This window comes from Candida jiufengensis (assembly GCF_024610255.1).
Source record: "Candida jiufengensis strain CBS 10846 chromosome Unknown scaffold1, whole genome shotgun sequence".
Lineage (NCBI taxonomy): Eukaryota > Fungi > Ascomycota > Pichiomycetes > Serinales > Debaryomycetaceae > Lodderomyces > Lodderomyces jiufengensis.
The window spans coordinates 936,803-962,259 of NW_026261562.1; the positions used below are offsets into that span (position 1 = coordinate 936,803).

Consider the following 25,457-nt stretch of genomic DNA (forward strand, 5'->3'; position numbering starts at 1 on the left):
GTATTTATTATTTTAAATTATTGTTGCTATCAACTCTGAAGTATCTTTATTTACGTCAAATTGTATTCTTGATTTTATAGCTTTATTTTCTAGTTCCTGGTTTTCATCTCTTCCATTGTTTTCTGAAAAATATACTGGTTTTCCCCATTTCTTCTTATCTTCATCATAATCCCAAGTCAGTTCATTGTTTGTAAATTGTTGCTTTTTAGAAGTTTTAACATCTTGCATTAATTTAATTTCTTCATTGGAAACTTGCTCTTTAATTGGTTTGTATTTTTCCACCATTGTAACTTTCCCATCTTTGATCACCATTTCTACTTGTTTTTCACCTTTTTTATGACGTTCAGATTCTGCTTTATTATCTTTCGACATTCTTTGTTGCTTTTTCAAATTTAGTGCTCTTTCTTCTGGTGATAACCAAATAGATTGAGTAGGTAATTCAAAGTCAGCTGCATTATCAATGATCCTTGTTCTCTCTTCACCTGTTTCCTGAAAATTTAATAATGTTTCTAGTTTTTCCTGAGCTTTAACTAAATCCTGATCAGTATTGGCTAGTTTGTAATTATTTTTTGTATCAATAGCTTGTAGTTCTTGTTGTTCTAATTGTTCCTTTTTCGCTATTTCTTCATTTTTCATTTCTTGCTCTGCTAGTTTAAATGCTCTATCTTGTGCTTCCCAAAATTTCTCACCTGGATTCATCTTCACTACGATCTTCTTTCTAGGTTTATTAGTTGGTGTCGTCGATTCTTGTTTATTATTTGCATTGAGTAATTCAGTCCTTTCTTTCTCCAAAAGCTTTATGATTGCATCTTTTTCTTTTGACGGTATAATATCATTCCCACAAAATGAACAAGGTTGTAATCCTTCTTTTGTACATATTATTTTACCGCAGTTTAAACAATTAGGTGCAATTTCAAATAATGGATGTCTTCTTGCCATACAATTACAAATTCGTTTTACTTCATTATTTGCTAATGTGTCATGTTTGATTTCTAATTCATTTAGCACGGACTCTATATCATTTAGATTTGTTAAATTTTTTTTATTTATCTTTTTATCATCTTTCTTATTAGTGTTGGTGTTCGTTTTTAGCAATTCTGACGTAGTTGTTGATTTTTGTTTTGACATGATTGATAACCTTCGTTTAGTTCAAATGAGTTGCCAAATCTGAAACAAATTACGAGAAATTCCTGTCATAATAAATTTTTGTTGAATAAGGCAACCAAAAAAAAAAAAAATTATAATACACATTTACTACAACCACAAAATTTGTATCACTTTCTACAACCACATCATCAATCATAGTTATGTCTCAAAATCAAGTAGACTCTGCTGAAGTCAGGGCCATGTATAAAGAGATAGCCACTTTGAAAAAAATTATACATGAAAAACAAATGAAGCAAAAGGGTAAGCAAAGAATTCAAGACTTTAGAATATCGAAATTCCATGGTCATTCATCTTTCAACAGGAGAATACCAGAGAGAAGAACATTTCCAAATATGACTTTGGTGATGAATAACGTTTTGCCTAACTCCCATCTTCCATTAGAAGGTGTTGAGATTGGCTCTTCTACTACTATTCTGTCATCACAAGCTCATATAAATCAACAACAACAACAACCACAACAACAACAACAATATGTTACAATTCAGTCTAGAAATGGAATGACTCTCTTCAACATGAGTATATTTAGACAAGAAAATGGAAGATTAAGACAAACAGCAATATTAAGACAAAATGCATTAGATGAAATTAAACAACAAAAGATAAAAGAACATACAAAATCTAAAATAGCCAAAAATAAATCTTTAAGTGACTTTTGTGATAGAATATATCTTAACGGAACTAAATATGCTGTTGCAAAAAATGGAAGAGTTTTATTGCCCATTATATCGATTCCTTCAAATGCTCCTGATCAAATTGTTTGGAATAATGAATTTTATATAAAACAAAATAGTGGAAGTTATAAAATACAAAATTCAAGAGAAAAGTATGTTTCTAATTATAAGTTCAAATTGCAAAATACTAACAATTTTTTGTAGCAAAGTAAAAGATATATGTCGATACTTCACAAGAACAGGTAAGTTAAAAATAAATACAAATTTTATCAAGTTATCAGTCTACATAATACTAACAAAAGGTTTCTTTTCATTATGAACCTTTGAAAATTATAGGTACTTGTCATAAAGGTTCAAGTTGTAAATATGATCATGATGTTGCAAAAATTAGAATTTGTCCTCATTACCTTAATGGTGTATGTTCAGATCCAAATTGTATTTTAAGTCATAATTCAAATGATCATAATGCTCCATTATGTCGATATAAATTGGAGAATAAATGTCATAATTCACAATGTAATTATAGTCACAATATGCCTGAATACTATAATGATCCAAATTATGAAATATGGGTATGTAGACAATTTTCAATAGGTTCATGGTGTCCAAGAGGGAAAAATTGTCCATTTTTACATGTCTGGAATTGTCCTGATTATGAGGAAGATCAATATTGTTCAAGAGGAGATGATTGTGCTTTAAATCATCAATTTACAAGAAGAATGCAAAGTCATATTAGTACAAGATCAAATACATATATTAGAGAAGAAGAAGTTTTAATAAAGGAAGAAACTGATACCAATATCTTGACACCTGAAAAAATGATAATTAGTAGTTATACGGTTGCTCCTGATGCATTATTCGCTACAGATGATTTAGGTAATTATCAACATTTTATTGATTCACAAAGTGATATTAAACAAGAATTTGAACCAGCTCCATCAACTGACTTTATTATAGAAATATCAGATACTTCCGATGATGATGAAGATGAAGATAAAGAAGATAATAATGAAAATAATAATGATGAAAAGATTGATATAAAATTTGAAAATAATTTTATAGGTCTATAGATTACAAAAGAAATGAATAATTATATACGTAAGTGTATTGAAAAAATTAATCAGGAAGACTTGTAAAGTAAATCTTTGTTATTTTATTGATATATTAAAGAGATGTGAGTATAAGTGGTTTATATTTAATAAAGTCAGTAAACACAAGATCTTTAACTACTATTAATTAATACTATAATTATAATATAGTACAAACAAATAAATATTTAAAATGTGTTGCAAAAATAAATTACCACCAAAATATCAAACTTTTTAAATCATTCAGGATTCAATTACAACAAAATTCATTACCAACTTATAGCGCTGTTTATTTACTATTTTAATTAGTCATTTTTAATTGACTTTAACAAATAGCAACGCGTTAAAGTGGGTTTTATTATGTCAAATGTTAGGTATTTTCCTCCTTATAATGATCCACCCCCAAAAGATGTAACGATTCATTCATATCAACAAAAATATCAACAAATTAGTAATTTAGGTAATGGTAGTTTTGGTACTGTTGAATTAGCCAAAATAAAATTTTCCAAAAATGAATTATTAGATTCTCATATTGATAAAGTTGGTACAATGATGTTTCCATTAGAGGATTCAAAACGTAACAATTCAAATTTTGTTGCCATTAAAACAATGAAAAAAAAATTACCACATTTTCAAGATTATGCAAAAGTTAAAGAATTGTGTTTCATATTAACTGTACCTTCACATCCTTGTTTAGTTCAAATATTTGAAGTTTTCATTGATGATACTAATTTTCAATTACATATTTCAATGGAAGCACTTAATCAAAATTTATATCAATTAATTAAATCGAGAAGAAATGATCATTTTAGTTCAACTACTTTAAAAAGTATATTAACTCAATTATTGTGTGCAATTAAACATATTCATAAACATCATTATTATCATCGAGATCTTAAACCAGAAAATATTTTGATAATTCCAACTTTACATTATTATGGTTCAAAAGATTCAGTACCTTCTTATAGAAAACATGATAATTTTATTGTTAAACTAGGCGATTATGGATTAGCAAGACATGCATCAAATTTAAATTCTTATACAGCTTATGTTTCAACTAGATGGTATAGATCTCCTGAAATTTTGTTAAGACAACATTGGTATTCTTTTCCAATCGATATTTGGGCATTTGGTGCTGTTGCAGCAGAAATTGTAAATTTTACTCCATTATTTCCAGGTGCAAATGAATTAGATCAAATTTGGAAAATCTTAAGAGTTATTGGATCACCAATGATTCCTGATTCTTATCAACTAGATTCAAATTACGTTGTACCAATTGGTGGAATTTGGGAAGAATCAACAAATTTAGCTTCAAAATTAGGTATATTATTACCAATGGAACCTGGTTTTAAAATTAATGAAATAGTACAATATGATTCCAACCCATTGTTATATGAAGTTATTAGATCATGTTTATTATGGGACCCAAATGCAAGACCAGATGTTTTTGATTTAGGTGAAATGTCATATTTTAAAGAATCTTTAAAATTATTGGAAAAAAGTTATGCAAAAGAATCAAATACAAATATTAAATTTAATGGAATATCTAATTCTCCATCACTGAGAAAATCTGCAACTACTAATGTTGTTAATACTGAAGATGATAACAAAACTAATGATTACTTTATTGATGGTAATGATAATAATATTAAGATAAACAAAAATAATACTGAATTTGAAAATCACTTTTCCGAATATTTATCACCTGACTTGAATTATAATTCGGAATTTTTAGATGAAGTTTATTATGAATGGTATAATACTAACAAAGTAGGAGGTATTGGATCAGATTCTATTCCTAGAAGTACTGTTAATGAAGGAAACTCTAAAAAAAATACTAATCAAATTAGTGATATGACATCTAGTGATCCTTCTTCAAATGACATTACTTCAAAATCTATTGTCAAAGTGTTTGAAAAAAAACGTAGAAGATAGAACAGAAAGAGTCAGAAAAATTGGGTACAGGTGTAATTTTTTTTGTAATTTTATTGTTATAATATGTTTGAATAGCTATTGTATGAATCTTGTATATTTTACTAATGAAAGAAATAATTAATAATTTGATGATGATTCGAAAAGCATTACTTTTGTAATTTCTTTGAATTTTGCAGCCAATTTTTGTACGAAAAATTATCAATATTACAAGAATGACTTGCATTTTGTTGAACATAAAATTGGTTGATTTTAATGATTATAATGTATTATTCATCTCAACAATTTATAAAAATAGAACCATTTGTTTCAAATTATTTTTTCAAACCCTTTATAATATTTATTCCATCATCTCTGGATGATCAATTATAATAAATTTAATTTTTCAATTTATATAAATTGAATGATTTAGTGTCGGAGATTTCCCCAGAAAAAAGAAAATCCGTAAAGATCTAAATTTTTAAAAATTTCTTAAATGATTTTAAAATTAAAACACAAATTTAATATAAATTTATACTCATTAAATCAATTTAGAATGTGTATATCAATAGCAACAACAAGTCATCCAGATTATCCACTAATACTATGTTCAAATAGAGATGAATATTTTAAAAGACCAACAAATCCTGCACAATTTAGACGATTAAATGATTCAGTTCAAATATTAACACCATTAGATTTAGCAAGACCTGAACATGGTACTTGGATTGGAGTTACTACTACTGGTAAAATTGCAGTATTAGTAAATTATAGAGACCTTGATACTGAAAGTATGTAAAAGCTAATCTTAGAGGATCTGCTTTAAATATTCCTCCGCATTTTGCGAATCAGTAATTACTAACTTTTTTTAGTGACATTATGTGAAGTATCAAGAGGTGTACTACCTTTAAGTTATTTGAAATCGAATTTACTGGATGAAGAATGGAGAGAACAATTAATGTCAGAAGTAGAAAACAATGACAATAAAATAGATATCACAAAAATAGGTGGATTTAGTTTATTATATGGTCATTTAAAATTGGATTCTCAAACTCAAAAAATTGAACATTTAAATATCTTGAGTAATAGAGGTAATTATGGTAAGATATTTGAAACTGTTGAAAATGGAAATATAGTTGAATCTGAATATGATGATGACGGTATTTCAGAAAAGACAACTTTTGGATTATCCAACTCGTTGTATAATGAACCTTGGAAAAAAGTTAAAATGGGAGAAAAATTATTGAATTCACTAATAGAAACCTCGATACAAAAGAATTATAATCAAGAAAAATTAGTAGAAGAATGTTTCAAAGTAATGAAAACCGACACATACGATAAAACAATAAATGAAGGTAAAAGTTTCGACACCAAAATTTTGGAATTAAGAAATTCAATATTCATACCACCAATAAAAAGAAATGGACCAGAAAGTAATCTATTATCAATTGGGGATTACTATGGTACAAGAACTCAAACTATTATATTATTAACTAAAACCGGTGAACTAAATTATTATGAAAGAAATTTACATATGGCTGATAAGCCTGAAGTAGAAAAACCTTTAATTACATCTTGTTTTAAATATAATATTTGGGACTAAATTTATGAAAACCTATTTAATGAGAAATGATTGTATACGAAAATAAAAAGTTATTTGATTGTGTTTACTCTTTTAATTTTGTGTATTTTCCTGTTGAGCTCTTCAAGCTTTACCTCGTAAGCTATTCATTTATCAGGGTAGTCTCACAAATGAAATGTGAATTTATGGGGTATAAAATCTACTATAAATTGATCAGAATTTGCAACAATTTTTGTTCAAACTATCACTCAAATATTCTCGCTTAGTGTTGCACATTAATTCGAATCAAACCATAAGAGTTACTCAAAATCATTCCTATATTATACAAGACAAATTCAATTTTCATCTTATACTCAATTCCAAGCCAATTACCAGCAATGAAAGTAATTACGGATCAAGATGTTGTAAATTTTTTAAACAACAACCTAGACAAGTCATCAATACTAAATTTATTCCAACATACATTATACAATAGTTTGAAAACATATTCAACTAATCCAAATAGTATAGTCCCACCAAGAATAGCACAAGCATCAAACAACTCAAACTCAGATACGACTCATGTATATATGCCATGTATATCACCTAATGAAGTGGGAATAAAAGTTATAAGTGGAGGACAAGGTAATAATGAAAAGGGTTTAGGATTTCAAGGTTGTGTATTAATCATGGATGAAATTACTGGTCAATTACAAGCCGTTTTGAATGCTAATACATTGACTGCTTTTAGAACAGCACTTGCATCATCCTTGGGGTTGATTGAAAAAATCAATGTGGATAGTGATAATATTTTACCTGAAATTTCAGTATTTGGAGTGGGGTTGCAGGCTTATTGGCATGTCAAATTAGCATTGCTTTTATATGAAGACAAGATCAAAACGGTGAATATTTTAAATCGTACATTATCAAATGCAAAAAAATTAAAAGACCAATTCACTAAAGAGTTCTCAAATATTGAATTTAATGCATTTCTGTATCTAGAAAATGAAGAAGAATTTTTAAAACACGTACATAATAGTTCAATAATATTTGGATGTACACCAGCTACTACACCAGTCATAAAAAAAGAGTATTTAAATCAAGATCCTCAATACCCGGTATTTATATCATTGATTGGTTCATACAAACCGCACATGATTGAATTAGATTTGGACTTGATGAAAGAGTTGAAATCCAATGGAGTGAAAATAATAGTAGATTCAAAAGAACATACATTACATGAAGCAGGAGAATTAATTCAATCAGAATATAAAGAAGAAGAATTAGTTGAAATTCATGAGGTTTATAAAACTACAAACCCCGAAATTTTAAATGATGTAAGTTATAAAAACCTAAATTTAACAGTCCAAAAAATCGTTGGATTATCTATTATGGATTTATCAATTGGCAAACTTATTTATGACAAGATTGGGGATGATACTGTAATTGTAAATAATTTTTAATGGTAATAACTAACTTAAATTTTGCATTAATTTGAAAAAAGCCTCTTAAATTTTGTAAGGAACTTTCTCGAAAAACAAAAACCGCTTAATGATATACTAATATTCTCGAGATTAAAATGTTACATAATCTGAATTGAAATAAGCCTAATTGGACCTGAGTGAATGATTCAAAAAAATCCACAATTACAGATTGCAAATATGATCTCTTCTTTTTATCCAAAACTAGCTATTATAGTAAGTAAAGCTTAATAGACTTCTTAAAGAAGCCTTGATATACATAAAAAATGAATTTTAGATTCAACTCAATTTTCTCAAAATAAGACAATAATTTCAAAAAAAATGTTAGACTAAATAAATAGTTAAAGAAAATAAACTGTAACATACTACTAAAATAATCTTTTAGTAAATCAACAAAGTAAATTTAGACAAACATTATAACAGCTTCACCTCCACTAAAATCCAATCAATAGGCTGGTTTATATTCAAAAACTTTCCTTAACATGTTTGAGAGAGAACCTTTATTGGGTGGAGACAAGTCCATTCATAACAAAAAATCAAAGTCAAATATAAAACAAAATATATCATACATCTTAAATATAACTACAATATTAACAATAATTTTCTTATATTTCCACATATCAAATTTAGATAAATCTAAAAATGAAGAGGAAAAACCATTTGATCCCCAAGGCAAAAAAAATATAATAATGATGGTGACTGATGGAATGGGACCAGCTTCAATGTCAGCAGCAAGATCATTTCGTCAATTTCGAGATGAATTACCAATGAATGATGTATTAACATTAGACCAATATCTTATTGGTACTTCAAGAACAAGATCTTCAAGTTCATTAGTCACTGATTCGGCAGCTGGTGCTACAGCTTTTTCATGTGCTTTAAAATCATATAATGGAGCTATTGGAGTTGATCTGAATAAAAATCCATGTGGTACCATATTAGAAGCTTTAAAATTACGAGGATATTTTACTGGATTAGTCGTAACTACAAGAATAACTGATGCAACCCCAGCAGCTTTTAGTTCTCATGCGGATTATAGATTTCAAGAAGATTTAATTGCACAACATCAAATTGGGGAATATCCATTTGGCAGAGCAGTTGATTTAATATTGGGTGGTGGTAGATGTCATTTTTATCCTTCAACTATTCCAGGAGGTTGTAGAGTAGATAATAGAAATTTAATAAAAGAAACAAAGAGAAAAGGTTGGTCATATGTTGGTAATAGACAAGAGTTTGATGCTTTAAATGGTGGTAAAAATGTTACATTTCCATTATTGGGATTATTAGCTGATACCGATATTCCTTATGATATAGATAGAGATTCAAAAGAGTACCCAAGTTTAGCTGAACAAGTTAAAGTTGCATTAACTGCATTATCTGAAGCTACAAAAGATTCAGATCAAGGTTTTTTTTTGTTGATTGAAGGTTCAAGAATAGATCATGCTGGTCATCATAATGATCCTGCTGCTCAAGTAAGGGAAGTATTAGCTTACGACAAGGCTTTCCAAGAAGTTATCAAATTTATTGATTCAACAGATGTTGAAACTGTTGCTATTTCTACAAGTGATCACGAAACTGGTGGATTGGTTACAGCAAGACAAGTTTCTGAATCTTACCCTGATTATTTATGGTACCCAGAAGTATTGTTAAACTCTACAAAATCTGGAGATTATTTATCTCGACAAATATATCATTTCAAAGATAAAAAATCTAAAAAGTTTGAAACTTTTATCAAAAAAGATATTTTGGAAAAATCAATGGGTATAACTGACTACACCAAAACAGACGTAGAATCAATAATAGAAAACTCAACAAACCCAGAAAAAGTATTATTTATCCTAAACAATATCTTATCAATAAGAGCACAAATAGGTTGGACAACTCATGGACATTCAGCAGTTGATGTAAATATTTACGCACATACAAATTCTCAACAATTATTAAAATTATTGAAATCAAGAAAATCTTATGAAGGTCTTACTGGTAATCATGAGAATATTGAAATTGGTGCATTTATGGAATCAATTACTGGTTCCAATTTGAATCAAATTACTGAAATGATTAAACTGACTGATCATTCTCCAAGTAAGAAAGATTTTGAAGTTGCAAGTGCTAAAGGGTTTGCTAATTTAATTGATAAATTGCATGAAAATGTTGTATAAAAGGAGTAGGTTGCTTTAGCAATTAAGTAGATTATTTATTATTATATAGTATTTATTTCGTTCTGACAAAAAAATTTTTGTATATTCTTGTTTGTATAGAAAATTCAAATAATAATGATATTGATGCCTGCACTGGTTCATGTAGCGATCTGAGACTGAAGTTATCGGAGGTATTCGTCGTTTAAACACAATTCTAACATCTTAGATCGGTCATGCACTATACTTGTTTTGGCTACATTCCGTCACTTCATTGAATTTCTGGTAGTAATGTTTCAAAAGAATAAGTGACATTGTAACAATATCTGATCTGCTGTGACAAAACACGAAGGAAGTGGTTTTAAACAGGACAAGAAAAACAATAATACAAAATAACCTTTTTTGATGTATGTTCAAGGAACTATCAATTTGATGAATTGCTAAAACATGAATAACAAGTGAATTCGAAAATGAAAGCTTTTTTGAGCATTTGATCAATTACTTCACACATATTATTATGATGCTCAATCAATCTTCGACAATCAAAACTTCGAAAAATAGTGTTCAACTCTAAAATCTCCATTTGAATTCAACTAATGGAGATATCTACATTATAGATGCTGATTAGTCGAAATATTTTGTGCTATTCATGATGGTCAGTTTCCGTTGAGGTGAACTAGTTTAGCTGCAAAGGATGAAATTTATACCAAATGTGGCTCGCTATAAAACCTTAAGGTGCACACATTTGAAATTTTACGCCTGACGTTGTTTTGAAAAACTGAATGACTCAAAGTCATTATTAATATCAACAAGTGGTACTTAATTTGGACGAAGCGAAAAAAAATTCAAGAATTTAAACATGTCTTTTAAGACTAAAAATTTTTAAGATTCACTTTTTCAGTATCTTCATTTTCGAGCTTTGCAATGTTATTTCATTTATAAATTTTGATGACGAAACAAAATTGAGATATCTAGGTTTGCATTAATTTTTTTAAGTACATTTTTTTATATCCAGCAAGCTGGATGGACATTAAATAAGCTTATAAAGTATTGAAAAAGAAAATTCGTTTAGAATTATATGGACTGAAGTCTAATATTTTAATATTAAGTTTCAAAAAACTTGCTACCAACTTACAACTATGCTCTTTTTGTAACTTGTTAATATATATTGAAACAGTAAAATACAAAAATAAGGATGACAAATATTGATAAGTGACCGAAAATGTATTGAAATAAGTATGATAACTAAATGTTTGGTTTTATAAATTGAAGGTGGGAATAGAGGAAAAAAATTTGATCTTAATGATATTAAATATATCTCAATATTAATTGTTTCTAATAAAGCCCTATTAATTTCTAATTTGGAAATGTCAGTAAAAATAAATTGTCGTGTGATAACAAAAACTGCAAAATAAAGTTTGTGTTATACGTAATATCTGAAACACTTATGAAAACACATTAATTCAAGGAGTTTAAAATAATTTTTTACATATTTCTTGGTTTGAATTTTTGTATTTATTAAATCTTTATAACATTTCTTTTTACCTACTTCAATATCAGATCACATTCACAAGATTACAATCAACAACTAATCATGCTTCGTCGATCATTGGATAATGACACTGGATTTTCTCACAAAATATCCGTTGTTACACGTACCGGAATTCTCAACTATTCTCAGTTTTTAAATCAAGTTGGTTCAAAAATGGATGTGTTATACAAAAATATTGATGAACCCACTGTCAAATTTATCAGTTCCGATATTTATAGTAAAACATATGACAATGAAAGCATATTAAAGATCCACGCCAACCATTCAAGAAGTTCATTGTCTTATCAAGTTGATTCTAATCTTGAATTTTTAAAAAGACAAATCCCTCAGCTTGATCACAAGAAGCAATTGAAAAAAAAGGATTTTTCATTAGGTACAAATGGGTCAATTATCAAAGTCGAAGCTTCACCAATCAACCCAAAAATTGATTCTAGATTTCAAACCAGCACCAACAGCACTATAATTAACTATAACATAATGAAATTAAAAGATGACTTTAAAGAATTTAATGCCACAGAAGAACTGAAAATTTTGGAATTTTTAGAGTTACTAGGAGCTACTTACAATTGTAGTCTTATTCAAGGAGACAGCATTAGGTACAGATACAACATTGAACATGTCAAATTGTTATGTGAAAAATTTGGTTTGAAGACTGTGTACCATAAAGCAGAAAGAAATAATCATTTGAAAGTAGTTCTGAGAAAGTTTAAAAAATTTGTAGTCAAGTTTTTTGATGTTGACGTTAGACTGTGTGTTGAGACAGTGCAAATCAACGAAGTATGGAAATTACAAAAGAAGCTGCTTAATCCTGAAATTTATCAAATGCCGCTGAATTATTTGGAAGCATTTTTAAAAGGGTGTTGCAATATAAAAAACTTGAATGGTGCTAGAATTAGCACTAGATCCAAAGAGTATCTTCTTAGCTTAGTTCATTTGACAATTATTACTGGATTTTCACCAAAGGTTAAAGTTTCAAATGAATCGTCTTCAACAGGAGTTAATTTAAGATATTTCTTACAAATTTTACTGGAACCAAAATTAACAAACGTAATGGTCTTAGGTGGTATGACTCAAGAAAAATTTTCGGGAGTATTTTACAATTTAGCACCAGATGAAAACGCTATCAACGATCCAACAAATGATGGGTTTGAATTAATGGTTATCATCAACATCGAAGAAAATGAAGAAGGAGATTTAAAACTGGTCTCTTACCCTTTGGTTGTCAGATCCACCTTAATGGATTATTATGAAGATGAAGATGAAAACTTAGAGTTTGCTTGATTGATGTAATTTTGAGGTATTTCGGTGTGCTCATATTTTTTCTATGTAATGGTTATTTACACAGGTTTTCGGTATTATTACTTTATTTCGGTACTATTCTTTTATTTCGTGTCAAGTTATTTTATGAAATTATAAGACTTTATGTCTCTCATAATCTTATTTTAACTAGAGTTTTTAGAATTAGTGTTTCTAGTTAGTTTAATTTAACTTATCTTATATTACATATTTCAACTATATCTACATTAGCAATGTTAGCTATACTAGAGTGTCATAACAGCAGATTCAAAACATATGTTCTGGATAACTAAACGTTATGATACTAAGATAAGCTTACTGTACGGTTTATCAATACAGTTTCCATCAACTCGGGATAACTACACGTCAATTTCAAACATGCAATTTAACTCCTTTATTTCAATGACAAGTTGGAACGCGTTGAATAGAGAGTTTATGAATATCTTCCTTCATTTTTAGTCTAACGCAAATAATGTCTAAATCTATTAATATCTAATTCGAATGTATTTAATCATAATGTATAGTATAATCCTCTTTACACCATTTAGCTCTAAGTCTTGCACCAATTATGTAATAAGTAAACGGAATAAAAGCCATAGCAAGTGATATAAAAGCAAGCAACCAAGAAGCCCATTGAAGACCTAATCTAGAATACATGGCGGTCATAAAAAGTGGAAATGCACCACCTAAACCAGATCTTAAAAATACTTTTGTTGCTAAAGCCAGCGCAGCACGTTTGGCGTAACTATCAAGAATATAGTTATTAAATGAGTAGTAACAAAGACACATTCCATACCCAAATGCGAGACCTGAAGATGCTGGACCGACCCATATTATATGTTTGTATGATGTTGCACCAAGAATGAATAATGCAATACATGGAAATGGAGCACCTATCATTGCACCAATTAATCTATCCTCCGGTACCGGTTTTCTCTTTTTAAGCATTACATTATATTGTTTTTCTAATATATAGGTAGTTCCAACTGCAAAGAAAGCACCAATTAAGACTGGAATGAACATGAGTCCAATTTTATCATCTTTGTAATTATATAATTTACCAAAAATGTATGGATATGCGAAAAAGAAAGCATATAATAAACCATAAATTAAAGCAATGAAAGCACACACTAAGTCCAAGACTGGTTCAGTGAAAACAAATTTCAAAGGTAATACCAAATTAGTATTTACCATTTCTTTAAAAGATAAAGGTTGGGCTTCTTGTTCAGTCATTATATTAGGATTACCAGTTTCTTTTCTTAATTTTTTAGCTCTTGCTTTCAAAATAGTTGGAGCATAAGTTTCAGGAACTAAAGAAATAATAATCCACATAACTCCAGCGAAAGCCATATTAACCCATATTATTAAATCCATTCTTCTTGTATTTACACTAATAAATCCATTCACTAAAACACCCAAAATTGGAGCAGAATAAGGTGAAAAACTGAAAAATGCAATAGCTAAACCTCTTGTTTCTTCTGAATGAATATCAACTAAACTTGCACCGACATTAGTTAATGCACTTGATGCACAAACTCCACATATAAATCTACAAGCTAGTAATCCTCCAATATTTGGTGATAATGCACATGGAATATTAAAAATTGTGTATAATCCAAAACTTATAAAGTAAATGGGTCTTCTACCAATAATTTCTGATCCAGGACCCCAAAGTAAAGGTCCAATACTAAATCCAAAAACCATCAATGAAACAGCTAATGTTGAAACTTCAGTTGATACTCCGTATTTTTCATTTATTGTGAAGAGCCCACCTGATAAACAAGAAGACCCATAGGCAGCAGCAACAACTAACCAAGTTAACAAAAAAGTATAAAACCATTTTTTCCACATTGGCCAATTATGAGGATTTTCAGGATCATTAACTTTAAAAGTGACAAATTCAGTTTGGTCAGTAACACTATGATGAGATCCACTTATTGTTCTACCCAAACTTTCTAAAGTCTTGGCACTTACTAAACCTGTATCAGTCTCTAAATGATATTCTTCTGGGAAAATGGGGTCTTCTATTGGTGGGTCATTGATTTCTGGTGGTGGTTTCTCCTTCGTAACACCTAATTCTTTTAATGATTTTTTAGTTTCTGTTTTTTCTAATTGTAAATATTCTTTTGGCTCGTTGTCATTTGAAATTGTGGATGATGATGATGATATGTTGGAATTGGGTATTGATTGTCTATCTGATAAAAAATCACTATAACTATGTATTTTATCTTCTTCTTCTTTATGATAATTCGACATCTTGTTTTATATTATAGTTGATTTATGTTGTTGATGAACTGTGTTTGTGTATGTTCTAGCAGACCAATCTTACCAAGTTGCTTTTTATTTTGAAGGATTCAATCATCTTATATATTAATTTGCAGCAAGTTTAAACTATACTATGGATATGTGCGTTTTGTGCTCTTTTTGAATAGCCTTACCCGTTAATATAAATAAGTAATGATACATATAAATTAATTAGTGAATTATTTATTCTTTTCCGGTTAATCTTGAGTTTTTATTATAAGGTTTTTCTACTCAAACTACTCATAAAATTCTATATTATTCCATATTCCATATCGTAAATTGAAAAATGCTAAATTGAGATTAATAAAAGCCATTTATTATACTCCCTGAGCCAATTATTTCTACTCAATGACTCCCTTTATTCTCGATATACGAAACTCTAAAGTTTGTTTGGTATTTACTCTTTCGGGTTAATACTATCATCGAGTAAAATAATTATAAAATACTTTTTCGTGATCATATTGAATAAAAGCTTTTGCTTCTATGGTTCATGTCCCACTCAAGGATTCATACGAGAACCAGTTAATATCTGGTTGCAACCATGGTTATTGTTTCATAGTAAATTGAATTTTAGATAATTTATATCCACGGAAACCTATTAATCAATTTGTTTATTTGGTCTTGCACCTTGTTTCAATGGCTAATACAATTTTTATTTTATTAAATCTTTAGTTTAAACTTTTAAATTTCTTTTTTCTTTTCCGTAAAATTCAAGATTTTGTGTAATTTTTTTATATCTTGAATACGCTCGGATAAATTATATTTTGTTTTGATTAATCCAATTTGATAATTTAATATTTGTAATTTTGATCTAATTATAATTCACAAATAAGTTTAAATGAATATGATGTTACATAATGTTACATATATATAATATTTTGATGGGTTAAATTATTCCGATCTACGCAATTTGTATATGTTTTAGAGACTTCGAACTATATAAAATTCTATACCATTTAGATGACAAATAAAAAAAATGGATGTTGCAGTTTCATTAGATTAATTCTTGGACTCAGCTAATACTAAATGAAGCCATTTATCTTTAAATTCTTTTGATTCAATTTTGCTTGAAACAACCTGTATTAATCAGTGGGAGCGTAGAGTTTGTTTTTTCTATTTAGTATTTCTACCGATAAATCAATACTTTGTTTAGGGGAGTTTAAATTTTTAATTAAAAAAACTAAAAAAAACTATAATCAAGCTAAAAAAACTAACTATTAAAAACTAAATTCATCTCAATCAGTATTTGACAGAACATAAGTAGTCGTGGAGTAATTTCCTTTCTCATCTAACGATGTTGCAACGAAGAAACCAGTTGGTGTTTTTATTGAGACTAATTCCAATTCATCCGTGAACTCAAAAGACTCGTTGTAGGAAAAACCTGTGGGAGCACAATTTCCACCACCCAAACAATGCGAGTAAAATAGCAGGTAAACATCGCCTGCATTCTCTAAGTATCGGTAGTATTTGGATTGTTCCTGATCAGAAAGTGCTTCATATTCTGCTTTTTTAATGGGCCTTTGATGTTTTCGGATTTGGTGGTCTTTTGGAGGAATTAACGTGTAATATTCGCCTGGTTTATTTAAATGAATTGTAACACAATGCCCAGCTCTAACTATTAAACTTGCCAACCACATTGCAAATTCTTCTGAACCAGTAAAAATTTCATAACTTCGGTTATGGCGACCATCAGATTGATTCAACCCGTGGAGAAAACTGTCCAACTCACATTGATTAAGCAGCTTGAAAAATTCATCACTAGACATCGGCTTGAACAGCTTTTTGACTTCTGTACCATCAAAATGCATACTTTTCTTGTATTTTTGCCCGTATAAATGTTCAAAAAAAATACGATACTTATCGTTGGTAACAACAAAAACATAATTCATAACATTATCATGAGCGGCAAGGTGTTGGAACTTTCTCCAGTCTTTTCCAAATTGCAAACCTAAAATCAAAAAGGATCTTTCCAAAACCAAAAGGTCATTTAGTTTTCTTTGATGAAAAATGATACCATCCAAATGTAGATAGCGAGTATATAATAAGGTGCCATCACCGGCAAAGAACCCGAGCACATTTAGGAATGTGACCCACTGAATAGGGGTCTTCAAGTCTAAAAATTTCCTAATCTCATTGATAGTATAGCTTTCTTCTCCAACGTAGCCGTTACGGCTCTGATGAACTAATTTAAACATTCGGATGCGTTTATCGTTATCCTCACCTTGTTCATCACCTTGTGCATCACCTTGTGCATCACCTTGTTCATCACCTTGTGCTCCACCTTGTGCATCACCTTGTTCATCACCTTGTGCTCCACCTTGTGCTCCACTTTGTTCATCACCTTGTGCTCCACCTTGTTCATCACCTTGTTTTTCACCTTGTTTTTCACCTTGTTTTTCACCTTGTTTTTCGCCATCTTCTTCAATGCCTTCACTAATTTTGAAAACATGTTTTCCTGCTATCTTAATATCTTTTTTTGGATTCCATTTGGTTGGAGGAATGCACTCTAAAACCTCATCATTATAGGTGCCTTTTCCATTTTTCTTGATTTTGAGAGGGAATTTCTGACAAGTTGAAGCAATCAACCCTTTATAATCTCTAAGATCGTGAAATTCGATGTTTGAAAAAATGACCTTTGTTGCTTTATGAATTTCAATTTCTTTGGTCGTTAAATTTGGACATAATAAATTCTCTTTTGAAAAAACAACATCGCAAATTCTTTTGGGTCCATTCTCTGTAATTACAAAATTATTGGAATCAATCCCAGCAAAGTTGGGTTCAGTGGACTGATCAATATCAACTTCATTTGATTCGTGAACATTACTATCCTCCGCCCTATTGTCGAAAACGGTGAAATTTTGAGGATTTTCCTTATATGTACTGTATGTCATTTCTTCATCACTCAATTCATCAGGGGAAATTGTACCTATTGATTGGAAGGACTCATATAAGTTTGGATTAAAATAATCCCATTGTTTGAAATCTTTATGTGAAAGTGTTCTTGATCCAGCTAAATCAAAATTATACTCGATATTATCGCTGCAAAATTCTCTAGTTTCATTGCTTAGACCCTCGGGGCGTTGCAGTCTGGGAAAATTAAATCTGATGTTAGGATCTATTTCAGGAAATTCAACTGTGGTGGGGGCTGATACCGGCCCTTGAATTTCATTTTCATTGATTAACTTTCCAAGTCTTCTTCTTTTGTGAACAACATTCGTACTAATTTCTTCCATGATTGATAAAAAAATAAAACGTGACTAATAATTGAGAATCAACAAAATTAATTTATTTAAAAGATCTTCAAAACGTGTATCTAACGATAAATTTTGCTCTGGTGTACTTGAAAGATGAGGTTGAATTATTTGAAGTGGTGTTTAAGTATGTGTAACGATGAATATTCAGAAACACAAAAAATCAAAATATATAGATAAAACCTTTGTGGTATTATATCACAATAAATAAATCAAGTGCGAAACAAAAGGAGTAAAAGAAAGAAAAAATTTAAAGAAAAACTAGGTAATAAATCTGGGGAATAGCTGCACAATTTAAAAAGTAAGTGGTGCATAAATAGTAAGTACAATTGTGATAATTAATCTTAGAACTGTCTTACAAAAGGACTGGGCTAGTGTTCAAGATTCAAGTAATTTTATAACGTCCACCGCATAAGTTAGATGCATTTCTATAATAGATATCTCCCCCTATGACTACATTAGAAGTATTAAATTTTTATGAATTTATCTGACTATTTTCTTGCTACCATTTTAGAAGAAGTATCGAAAAGCTACAATTACATTCTTGACAGTTATGCTAAGTATGCAGCAAGTGCTTTGGCAACCAAGGTGTTTTTAAGATCTGGTTTAGGTGGAGCAATGCCTTTATTTGTTACATATATGTATCAAGGTTTGGGATTGCAATGGGCTAGCTGGTTATTGGCGTTTGTTTCTTTAGCTATGATCTTAGTTCCTTATAGTTTTTACTTATACGGTGCTAGACTTAGAGCTAAATGGTGTAAAGAGGATTATACTTTACATTATGATTAAAATTATATAGATAATAGACCTGATAGAAGTAGACATTAATTTTTAAGACTAAAAATATACCTCCCAAAACTTGTAGCTCAGAATACGGTAGAAGTAAATTCTGAAACGCTTTCTTTAAGCTGGTAGGTTGTTGAAACGGTAGGTTAGCATATTTATTGGTATATAGAGTTGTAAATTAATTTGGTGATAATATATGCGCGCGTCATATGGTAGTAAAATGAAACAAATGGTAGCACCAGTAGTATTGTGTAGATCTAAGTATCACGTGAACTATAAATTGTTTATATTATCTTGTCTACCTCTTCCTTCCTCTCTACGTACTATTCCATACTTTTTGTCACGTCTGATTTTTAATAGCAATTTTATACTATAGCACTATTAGTTTAAATATTGCCTTTATGTCACTTAACATATGTTGTGTTCATAAATCAACTCTTCTAATAGTCTATTTTTCTCAAGTATCTCAATCACGTGCCGTGTCACGCTTTCCATATTGTAGTCATATTTAGTTAAATATGTGATTCCTATACATCATTACCTTACATAAGCATTTAAGTTATTAAAGAATATAATCCTACACTTGCAAAAATTTAAATTGATTTAAAAATGTCGATTAAAGCTAGGTATACTATATAGTAATCAAAAAACTTTTCATAAAAAGGCAACGTAAGAAACTTGAATTGAAAATTTGAAAAAAGGATTCAACACTAGCAAAACCTAATGTTCCAATTTAATATCAGCAATTTGTTCAGTTACTTCATCTAAATCAATATCAGCAATAGATTTGATAAAAACACTAAAATCAGTATTTTCATGATATCCAGCTAAACCTGATCTAACATTTTGAACTTTTTGTTGTAAATAATCAGCATTTGAAAAAGCATATAAACCAACATCAACAGAAGTATGATCAGTTGAAGCCCATTTGTTATTAGCTCTTGATGAAGTTAAATTACTTAAAGCAACTGCAATAGCACTTTCTTTACCAATTGTTAAAGTACCATTAGCAACAAATTTAGCAATTCTTGAAACTTCATCATCAGTAATATTATATAAACCTAATCCATTAGTAAAAATTTCTCCTCTAATATATTCATCTAATGCTTGAGTATCGTTTTTATTTGGGAAATCAATTAATTCTTCAGTTAAATATTCAGTAGAATGAGTAGCATTAGCTATTATAGCAAATTGTGATGGTTGAGTTGATTTTAAAACTAATCCACCAGTTTCATGATCTGCAGTAGCAACAACAATAGTATCAACATCAGTTTCTTTAACAAATTTTAAAACTTCAGCAATTGTATCATCATATTCTAAAGTTTCAGCAATATGGGCTGGTGAATCATTTGAATGACCTGCATGATCAATTCTAGATGATTCAATTAATAAGAAAAACCCTTGTTCTGAATCTTTAGTAGCTTCAGCCAAAGCGTTAATTGCAACTCTTGCTTGTTCAACTAAACTTGGATATTCTGAATCTTCTCTATCAATTCTATATGGATAATCTTCTTCAGCAAATAAACCTAATAATGGTAAAGTAACATTTTTACCATCATCTAATGCATCAAATTGTTCTCTGGTGTCAATATAAGTCCATGTACCATTTGTTTGAACCTCATCAATAATACTTCTATTATCTGGTCTCAAACCACCTTCATTTTGACCGTAGAACCAACCTCTACCACCACCAATAATTAACTCAGGAATATGTCCCAAAGGATGAGTTTCACCAACTAATTGTTCAACAAGAATATCTTGATCAGCTCTGTTTTTGGCATGTGAGAACCAAACAGCTGGAGTAGCATCAGCAACTGAAGTTGTAACAACTAAACCAGTAGTATAACCTTTTAATTTCAAAGCTTCACCAACTGCACCAAGAGCTCTGCCATTAACATCAACACTTATACCTCTATTATAAGTCTTTTTACCAGTAGCTAAAGCAGTACCAGCAGCAGCAGAATCAGTAATTAATGAACTATTTGATCTATGACCTTGAGTCCCAATATAATGTTTATCTAATTCTAAATAATCATTATATGGTAATTCTTCACTATATTGTCTATATTGTCTAGCTAATGTAACACCACTTGGACCTAAACCATCACCAACTAAAAATATAATATTTTTCTTTTTTGGAACTGAATTATCGACTGGTGCAGCAATAATTTCTGCAAATAAGTAAAAATAAACAGCTAAAGCTAAAGCAGATAAATTTATAATTTTTGGAAAGATAAAAGCCATTTTTGTAAAATGTTGGAGTGATAACTAATAAAGCTGTTGATGAACTATGTAAATTTAATAAATTGGACCTTGGATATCTTAAGTTACTTATATATGAATATTTTTGCAACCATTAAAGTTCGAAAATTAGGGGTAGTTTTCAAAATTCATGTACCACCTATTGTTAAAAATTTATCCATAAATTCTAAGAATCTTGAATTATAGTTTCATATATTAAATTGTGGTTTGTTATGCAAATAACAATGAGATTTTCAACCACATGGGAATAATTTGGTATGGTTGTGACTTAAAACTTACATAAATTGCAAAAACGTCAAGAATTTTTTATGAAGTTTTACTAATTTTAATTGCCTAATGAAATGCATTAAAGTAAACTAAATTGCTTTAGTCAATTTACTAGGCTTTGAAGCGGCTTTATTGTACAACTTTTGTATTGAATTTTTCGAAAAAGCAAAATTCAAAAAAGTCTAATATATTTTGAATTGGCATTATGAAACTTTGCATTTTAAAATTCGTAAATTTTCTTAGTTATTGTTTCAAAATTAATTAAATTAAATTAAATTCAATAATAATAATAATAATAATAAGAACAAGATTCTTCCTTTCCTTTTTAATATTCTTTAATTTATTTATTAGTGAACTATAACATCTATATTTCAATCTTTGTGTATTGTGACATTAAAAATTGACTAAAATCTTTTAATATGCGTTTTGAAGTATAAAATAATTGTAACATCAATTGTAACATCAAATTAACATCAAAAGACTATGGCTATTTACAAACCACAGATACACATGTGGGCTACCCTTATTATTATATAAAACGTTGAAAGTAATTTAAAATGAATTCTTTTTTTATTGTTCCAAATAATTTCTTGGATTTATTATAATATTATTTTTTTATATCCTTGGCATTTTATATTAATGATGAATTTTATATTTATTTTGAATTAAGGATTTAGAAGATTTCATTATTTATTCAAAACCCTACTAATGAATGATTCAAACGTTTCCGAATATGGAGAACACAGCATAAGTAAAGCACTTTTAAAGGATCGTATACAGTTTGATAAATTTTCGTAACTAAATTTGAGATTCCTTGTAAAAGAATTGAAGAATGATATTTTCTCATGTGCCGAGTCACATGACCATTTTGTACAAAACTATTATATGCAGTATATTATAACTCTGAAACATTACCAAAAATTTGAACCAAATGAACTTAATTAAAAGAAATAAACTAGTATCAGCATTCTAGATTTAAATTTGAAAGAAGTATTCAAGTTACTTAAGTTTGGACTTGTTTATTAATTACATATTCCATACAAAGTTTTTATTATGAATAATTGTTTACTATGTAAAAATGATCAAAATGGTTGAACCACCTGGGACTAAATAATGAGGTGAACAAGATCAAATAAAGTTGGATACTGAAAATTTATTCTGAGTTGGAATATTTGAATAAAGTTGGATAAGAAATTTCATTTTGAGTTGGAGTACTCAAATAGCAAATAACAAATTGATCAATTTCTATAACGGCCAAAAATGAAAATAAATTGAATTTACAACAAAAATGAAATTTCGAGTGATCGTCAAAAGTTAAATTTTATTCCATTGTTTCATATAAGTTGAACGATTTAATTAAGTGTAATAACTATAGTAATTATAATAAGACTATCGATACTTGAAACAATTCTTGAATTAGAATTGGCTTAAATTTCAGTCTCTTATTTAGTGTAGTTAGTATTCTCTGATGGTAATTAGTTCCTCGAAACTTGCATCAATTGAAATTTGAATGATAACACTAGCTTCATTAGCATCAAATTCCTGTATCTCAGATAAGTAGTTTGAACATGTGGGCCGTATTGCTTCCTTGAGTGGGAAAAGTTGTTAATATAACTAACTTTTTTTTATTGTTGTTAACTTTTTTCCCACAGTGCATGCATATTCTTATATATAATATACATACAAGTTGTCTTGGCAAAACCTTGAAATGACATTTTCAGAAATAGATTTATTTTGGAATCATAAGTATGATCTGCTCTAGAATAATGAATAACTTATTATATTGAACATGTATGCTTTGAATTTGAAATTTGCGTTTTTCATATATCCTTTACGGTAAAATGAAATTTTTTGGTTTGACATATTTTTTTTATGTCAAAATAAATGTCTTAAGTTATCACGTGCAGAGCACATGATCAATCCCATAGATCGGCAATCTAAACTTTAAAAGTCTTAACCGATTTATCTAAAAGATCTATTAATAGTGTTTGTAGTTTCTAAAATTATATAATTACTTTTCTAGAACATATAATTTTGAATTCAACTTAATGCTCAAATTGAAACCCATCCACTGAAACAATGTCTGAAGCTAAATACAAAGGTTATTCATCATTAAATTATATAGCTTTTAATTATGCTGGTTTTGCGTGTATTTCAATAGTTGTATTTTTAACAGCAACTCAACCATTCTATATAAAAGAAGTTATTGGAATTGAACCAATATTGGGCCATATTAAAGATTCCAAAATAGGTCATATAATTGGAGGACTAGGCTTTTTTGATGAGTTAATTTCAATGATTAGTGCTCCTTTATTAGGAACTTTAAATGACAAATTGAACACTTTGGGTTATGGTGGATCAAAACTAATTCAAAGCTCAAGTTTATTGGTTTTAGCAATTGCTTTATTTGGTTATGCAATAATCAATTCTCATTTGATACCTGATATGTTTATTTTCAGAGGGATATTTGCCCTAGGAGTAACCGGATGTATGAGTATGATAACTGTTGTATTGAATGAATTATCATATTCTGATTTTACATTTGGAAAATTATTATTTTGGAAACAGTCTGATTATCAAGCAATACTGCTAAATGGTAATGATATAGAAGTAAATGTTAAAAGGAATGGGAAATATTCAGCAATAATGGGAATTGCAACTGGATTAGGTGCCATATTTTCCGTATCAGCATTTGTTACCTTACCAGTAAAATTCCAAGACTGGTATCCTGAAATTGATATGAAATGGAGTTTGAGATATTCATATTTAGTAGTTATGGGATTTGCTATATTGTCTGCTTTATTTTTGTATGCATTTCTCTATCAAGCAGATTCAAAAGTTCAACAAGAAGAATCTAGAGAGGAAAATAAACCTTATTTTGAAATATTAAAAGATGGATTTGAATTTTCCAAAACAAATAAGCAAGCTCAATTAGCTTACGTTGGTGCATTTGCTGCAAGATCAACCACAGTAGCTACTTCAATATTTATTCCATTAATGGTATATGATTGGTATTATAATATTGGTGAATGTGAAAACGGTAGTGGAGATTGGGCTGGTAAAATGACATGTTATGAAGGATATATATTTTCGGCTATTTTGACTGGAGTTGCTCAAACAGTTGCTTTGATTAGTGCACCACTATGGGGTTATTTAATCGACAATTCAAAAATCGGGAAATTTAGAACATTAGCAATATCAAGTTTAGTTGGTGCAGTAGGAAATTTTGGATTAAGTTTAATCAACACAAGTTTCAATCATTACGATCCAAAAACTATAGTTTGTTTCTTATTTGTTAGTATAATTGGATTATCACAAATTGGTTTAATTATTAGTAGTATGAGTATTTTGAGTGGGATATCAAATGCTCATCAAATCATGGGATCGTTAAGTGGATTTTATAGTTTTTGTGGAGGTATTGGTATAATGATGATTACTTTAGTTGGTGGAATATTGGCTGATCATTGGATAGTTGGTCCATTTTTTTTGTTGGGTTTGTTTAATTTGACTTCTTTAGGGGTTTATTTGACTTTCGTCAAGGAAAATAATAAAGTTATATCGATTGGTGATGATTCGGAAGTTGAAAATACTAATGAAACGGCTTGATTTATAGAAATATACAATAAATAACGAATATTATGCAATGACAAGGTTATCACGTTCTGCGTTTGCTTAATAATTTGCAGCTTCTTTTCCCTCCTAAAATCAACAATTTTTCTATA

The 25,457-nt window shown here is 29.1% G+C and overlaps 12 protein-coding genes across 12 annotated transcripts; 8 read left to right on the forward strand and 4 right to left on the reverse strand. All coding sequences in view use genetic code 12, as the record gives it.

Annotated features, from left to right (window-relative positions):
- Window positions 1-12: 12 nt before the first annotated feature.
- Window positions 13-1,128, reverse strand: KGF54_004186 (uncharacterized protein; the record flags this gene model as incomplete). The annotated part of the gene is made up of 1 exon (XM_051764857.1): window positions 13-1,128. The coding sequence occupies one exon, from the start codon at window positions 1,126-1,128 to the stop codon at window positions 13-15; it is 1,116 nt and encodes a 371-aa protein (XP_051618228.1).
- A 179-nt stretch (window positions 1,129-1,307) lies between these two features.
- Window positions 1,308-2,908, forward strand: KGF54_004187 (uncharacterized protein; the record flags this gene model as incomplete). Its single annotated transcript, XM_051764858.1, has 2 exons — window positions 1,308-1,990; window positions 2,197-2,908. 2 exons carry the CDS (start codon window positions 1,308-1,310, stop codon window positions 2,906-2,908), a joined length of 1,395 nt encoding a protein of 464 aa, XP_051618229.1.
- Window positions 2,909-3,286: 378 nt separating this feature from the next.
- Window positions 3,287-4,861, forward strand: IME2 (protein kinase; the record flags this gene model as incomplete). The annotated part of the gene is made up of 1 exon (XM_051764859.1): window positions 3,287-4,861. The coding sequence occupies one exon, from the start codon at window positions 3,287-3,289 to the stop codon at window positions 4,859-4,861; it is 1,575 nt and encodes a 524-aa protein (XP_051618230.1).
- A 532-nt stretch (window positions 4,862-5,393) lies between these two features.
- Window positions 5,394-6,440, forward strand: KGF54_004189 (uncharacterized protein; the record flags this gene model as incomplete). The annotated part of the gene is made up of 2 exons (XM_051764860.1): window positions 5,394-5,628; window positions 5,710-6,440. The coding sequence occupies 2 exons, from the start codon at window positions 5,394-5,396 to the stop codon at window positions 6,438-6,440; spliced, it is 966 nt and encodes a 321-aa protein (XP_051618231.1).
- A 356-nt stretch (window positions 6,441-6,796) lies between these two features.
- KGF54_004190 (uncharacterized protein) lies at window positions 6,797-7,861 on the forward strand (the record flags this gene model as incomplete). The annotated part of the gene is made up of 1 exon (XM_051764862.1): window positions 6,797-7,861. One exon carries the CDS (start codon window positions 6,797-6,799, stop codon window positions 7,859-7,861), a length of 1,065 nt encoding a protein of 354 aa, XP_051618232.1.
- A 500-nt stretch (window positions 7,862-8,361) lies between these two features.
- Window positions 8,362-10,041, forward strand: KGF54_004191 (alkaline phosphatase; the record flags this gene model as incomplete). Its single annotated transcript, XM_051764863.1, has 1 exon — window positions 8,362-10,041. One exon carries the CDS (start codon window positions 8,362-8,364, stop codon window positions 10,039-10,041), a length of 1,680 nt encoding a protein of 559 aa, XP_051618233.1.
- A 1,570-nt stretch (window positions 10,042-11,611) lies between these two features.
- KGF54_004192 (uncharacterized protein) lies at window positions 11,612-12,850 on the forward strand (the record flags this gene model as incomplete). Its single annotated transcript, XM_051764864.1, has 1 exon — window positions 11,612-12,850. The coding sequence occupies one exon, from the start codon at window positions 11,612-11,614 to the stop codon at window positions 12,848-12,850; it is 1,239 nt and encodes a 412-aa protein (XP_051618234.1).
- A 522-nt stretch (window positions 12,851-13,372) lies between these two features.
- TPO3 (spermine transporter) lies at window positions 13,373-15,121 on the reverse strand (the record flags this gene model as incomplete). The annotated part of the gene is made up of 1 exon (XM_051764865.1): window positions 13,373-15,121. The coding sequence occupies one exon, from the start codon at window positions 15,119-15,121 to the stop codon at window positions 13,373-13,375; it is 1,749 nt and encodes a 582-aa protein (XP_051618235.1).
- Window positions 15,122-16,404: 1,283 nt separating this feature from the next.
- Window positions 16,405-18,402, reverse strand: KGF54_004194 (uncharacterized protein; the record flags this gene model as incomplete). Its single annotated transcript, XM_051764866.1, has 1 exon — window positions 16,405-18,402. The coding sequence occupies one exon, from the start codon at window positions 18,400-18,402 to the stop codon at window positions 16,405-16,407; it is 1,998 nt and encodes a 665-aa protein (XP_051618236.1).
- Window positions 18,403-18,897: 495 nt separating this feature from the next.
- KGF54_004195 (uncharacterized protein) lies at window positions 18,898-19,209 on the forward strand (the record flags this gene model as incomplete). Its single annotated transcript, XM_051764867.1, has 1 exon — window positions 18,898-19,209. The coding sequence occupies one exon, from the start codon at window positions 18,898-18,900 to the stop codon at window positions 19,207-19,209; it is 312 nt and encodes a 103-aa protein (XP_051618237.1).
- A 717-nt stretch (window positions 19,210-19,926) lies between these two features.
- On the reverse strand, window positions 19,927-21,450 carry PHO8 (Pho8p; the record flags this gene model as incomplete). The annotated part of the gene is made up of 1 exon (XM_051764868.1): window positions 19,927-21,450. The coding sequence occupies one exon, from the start codon at window positions 21,448-21,450 to the stop codon at window positions 19,927-19,929; it is 1,524 nt and encodes a 507-aa protein (XP_051618238.1).
- Window positions 21,451-23,814: 2,364 nt separating this feature from the next.
- Window positions 23,815-25,341, forward strand: KGF54_004197 (uncharacterized protein; the record flags this gene model as incomplete). The annotated part of the gene is made up of 1 exon (XM_051764869.1): window positions 23,815-25,341. The coding sequence occupies one exon, from the start codon at window positions 23,815-23,817 to the stop codon at window positions 25,339-25,341; it is 1,527 nt and encodes a 508-aa protein (XP_051618239.1).
- Between the last annotated feature and the right edge of the window lie 116 nt (window positions 25,342-25,457).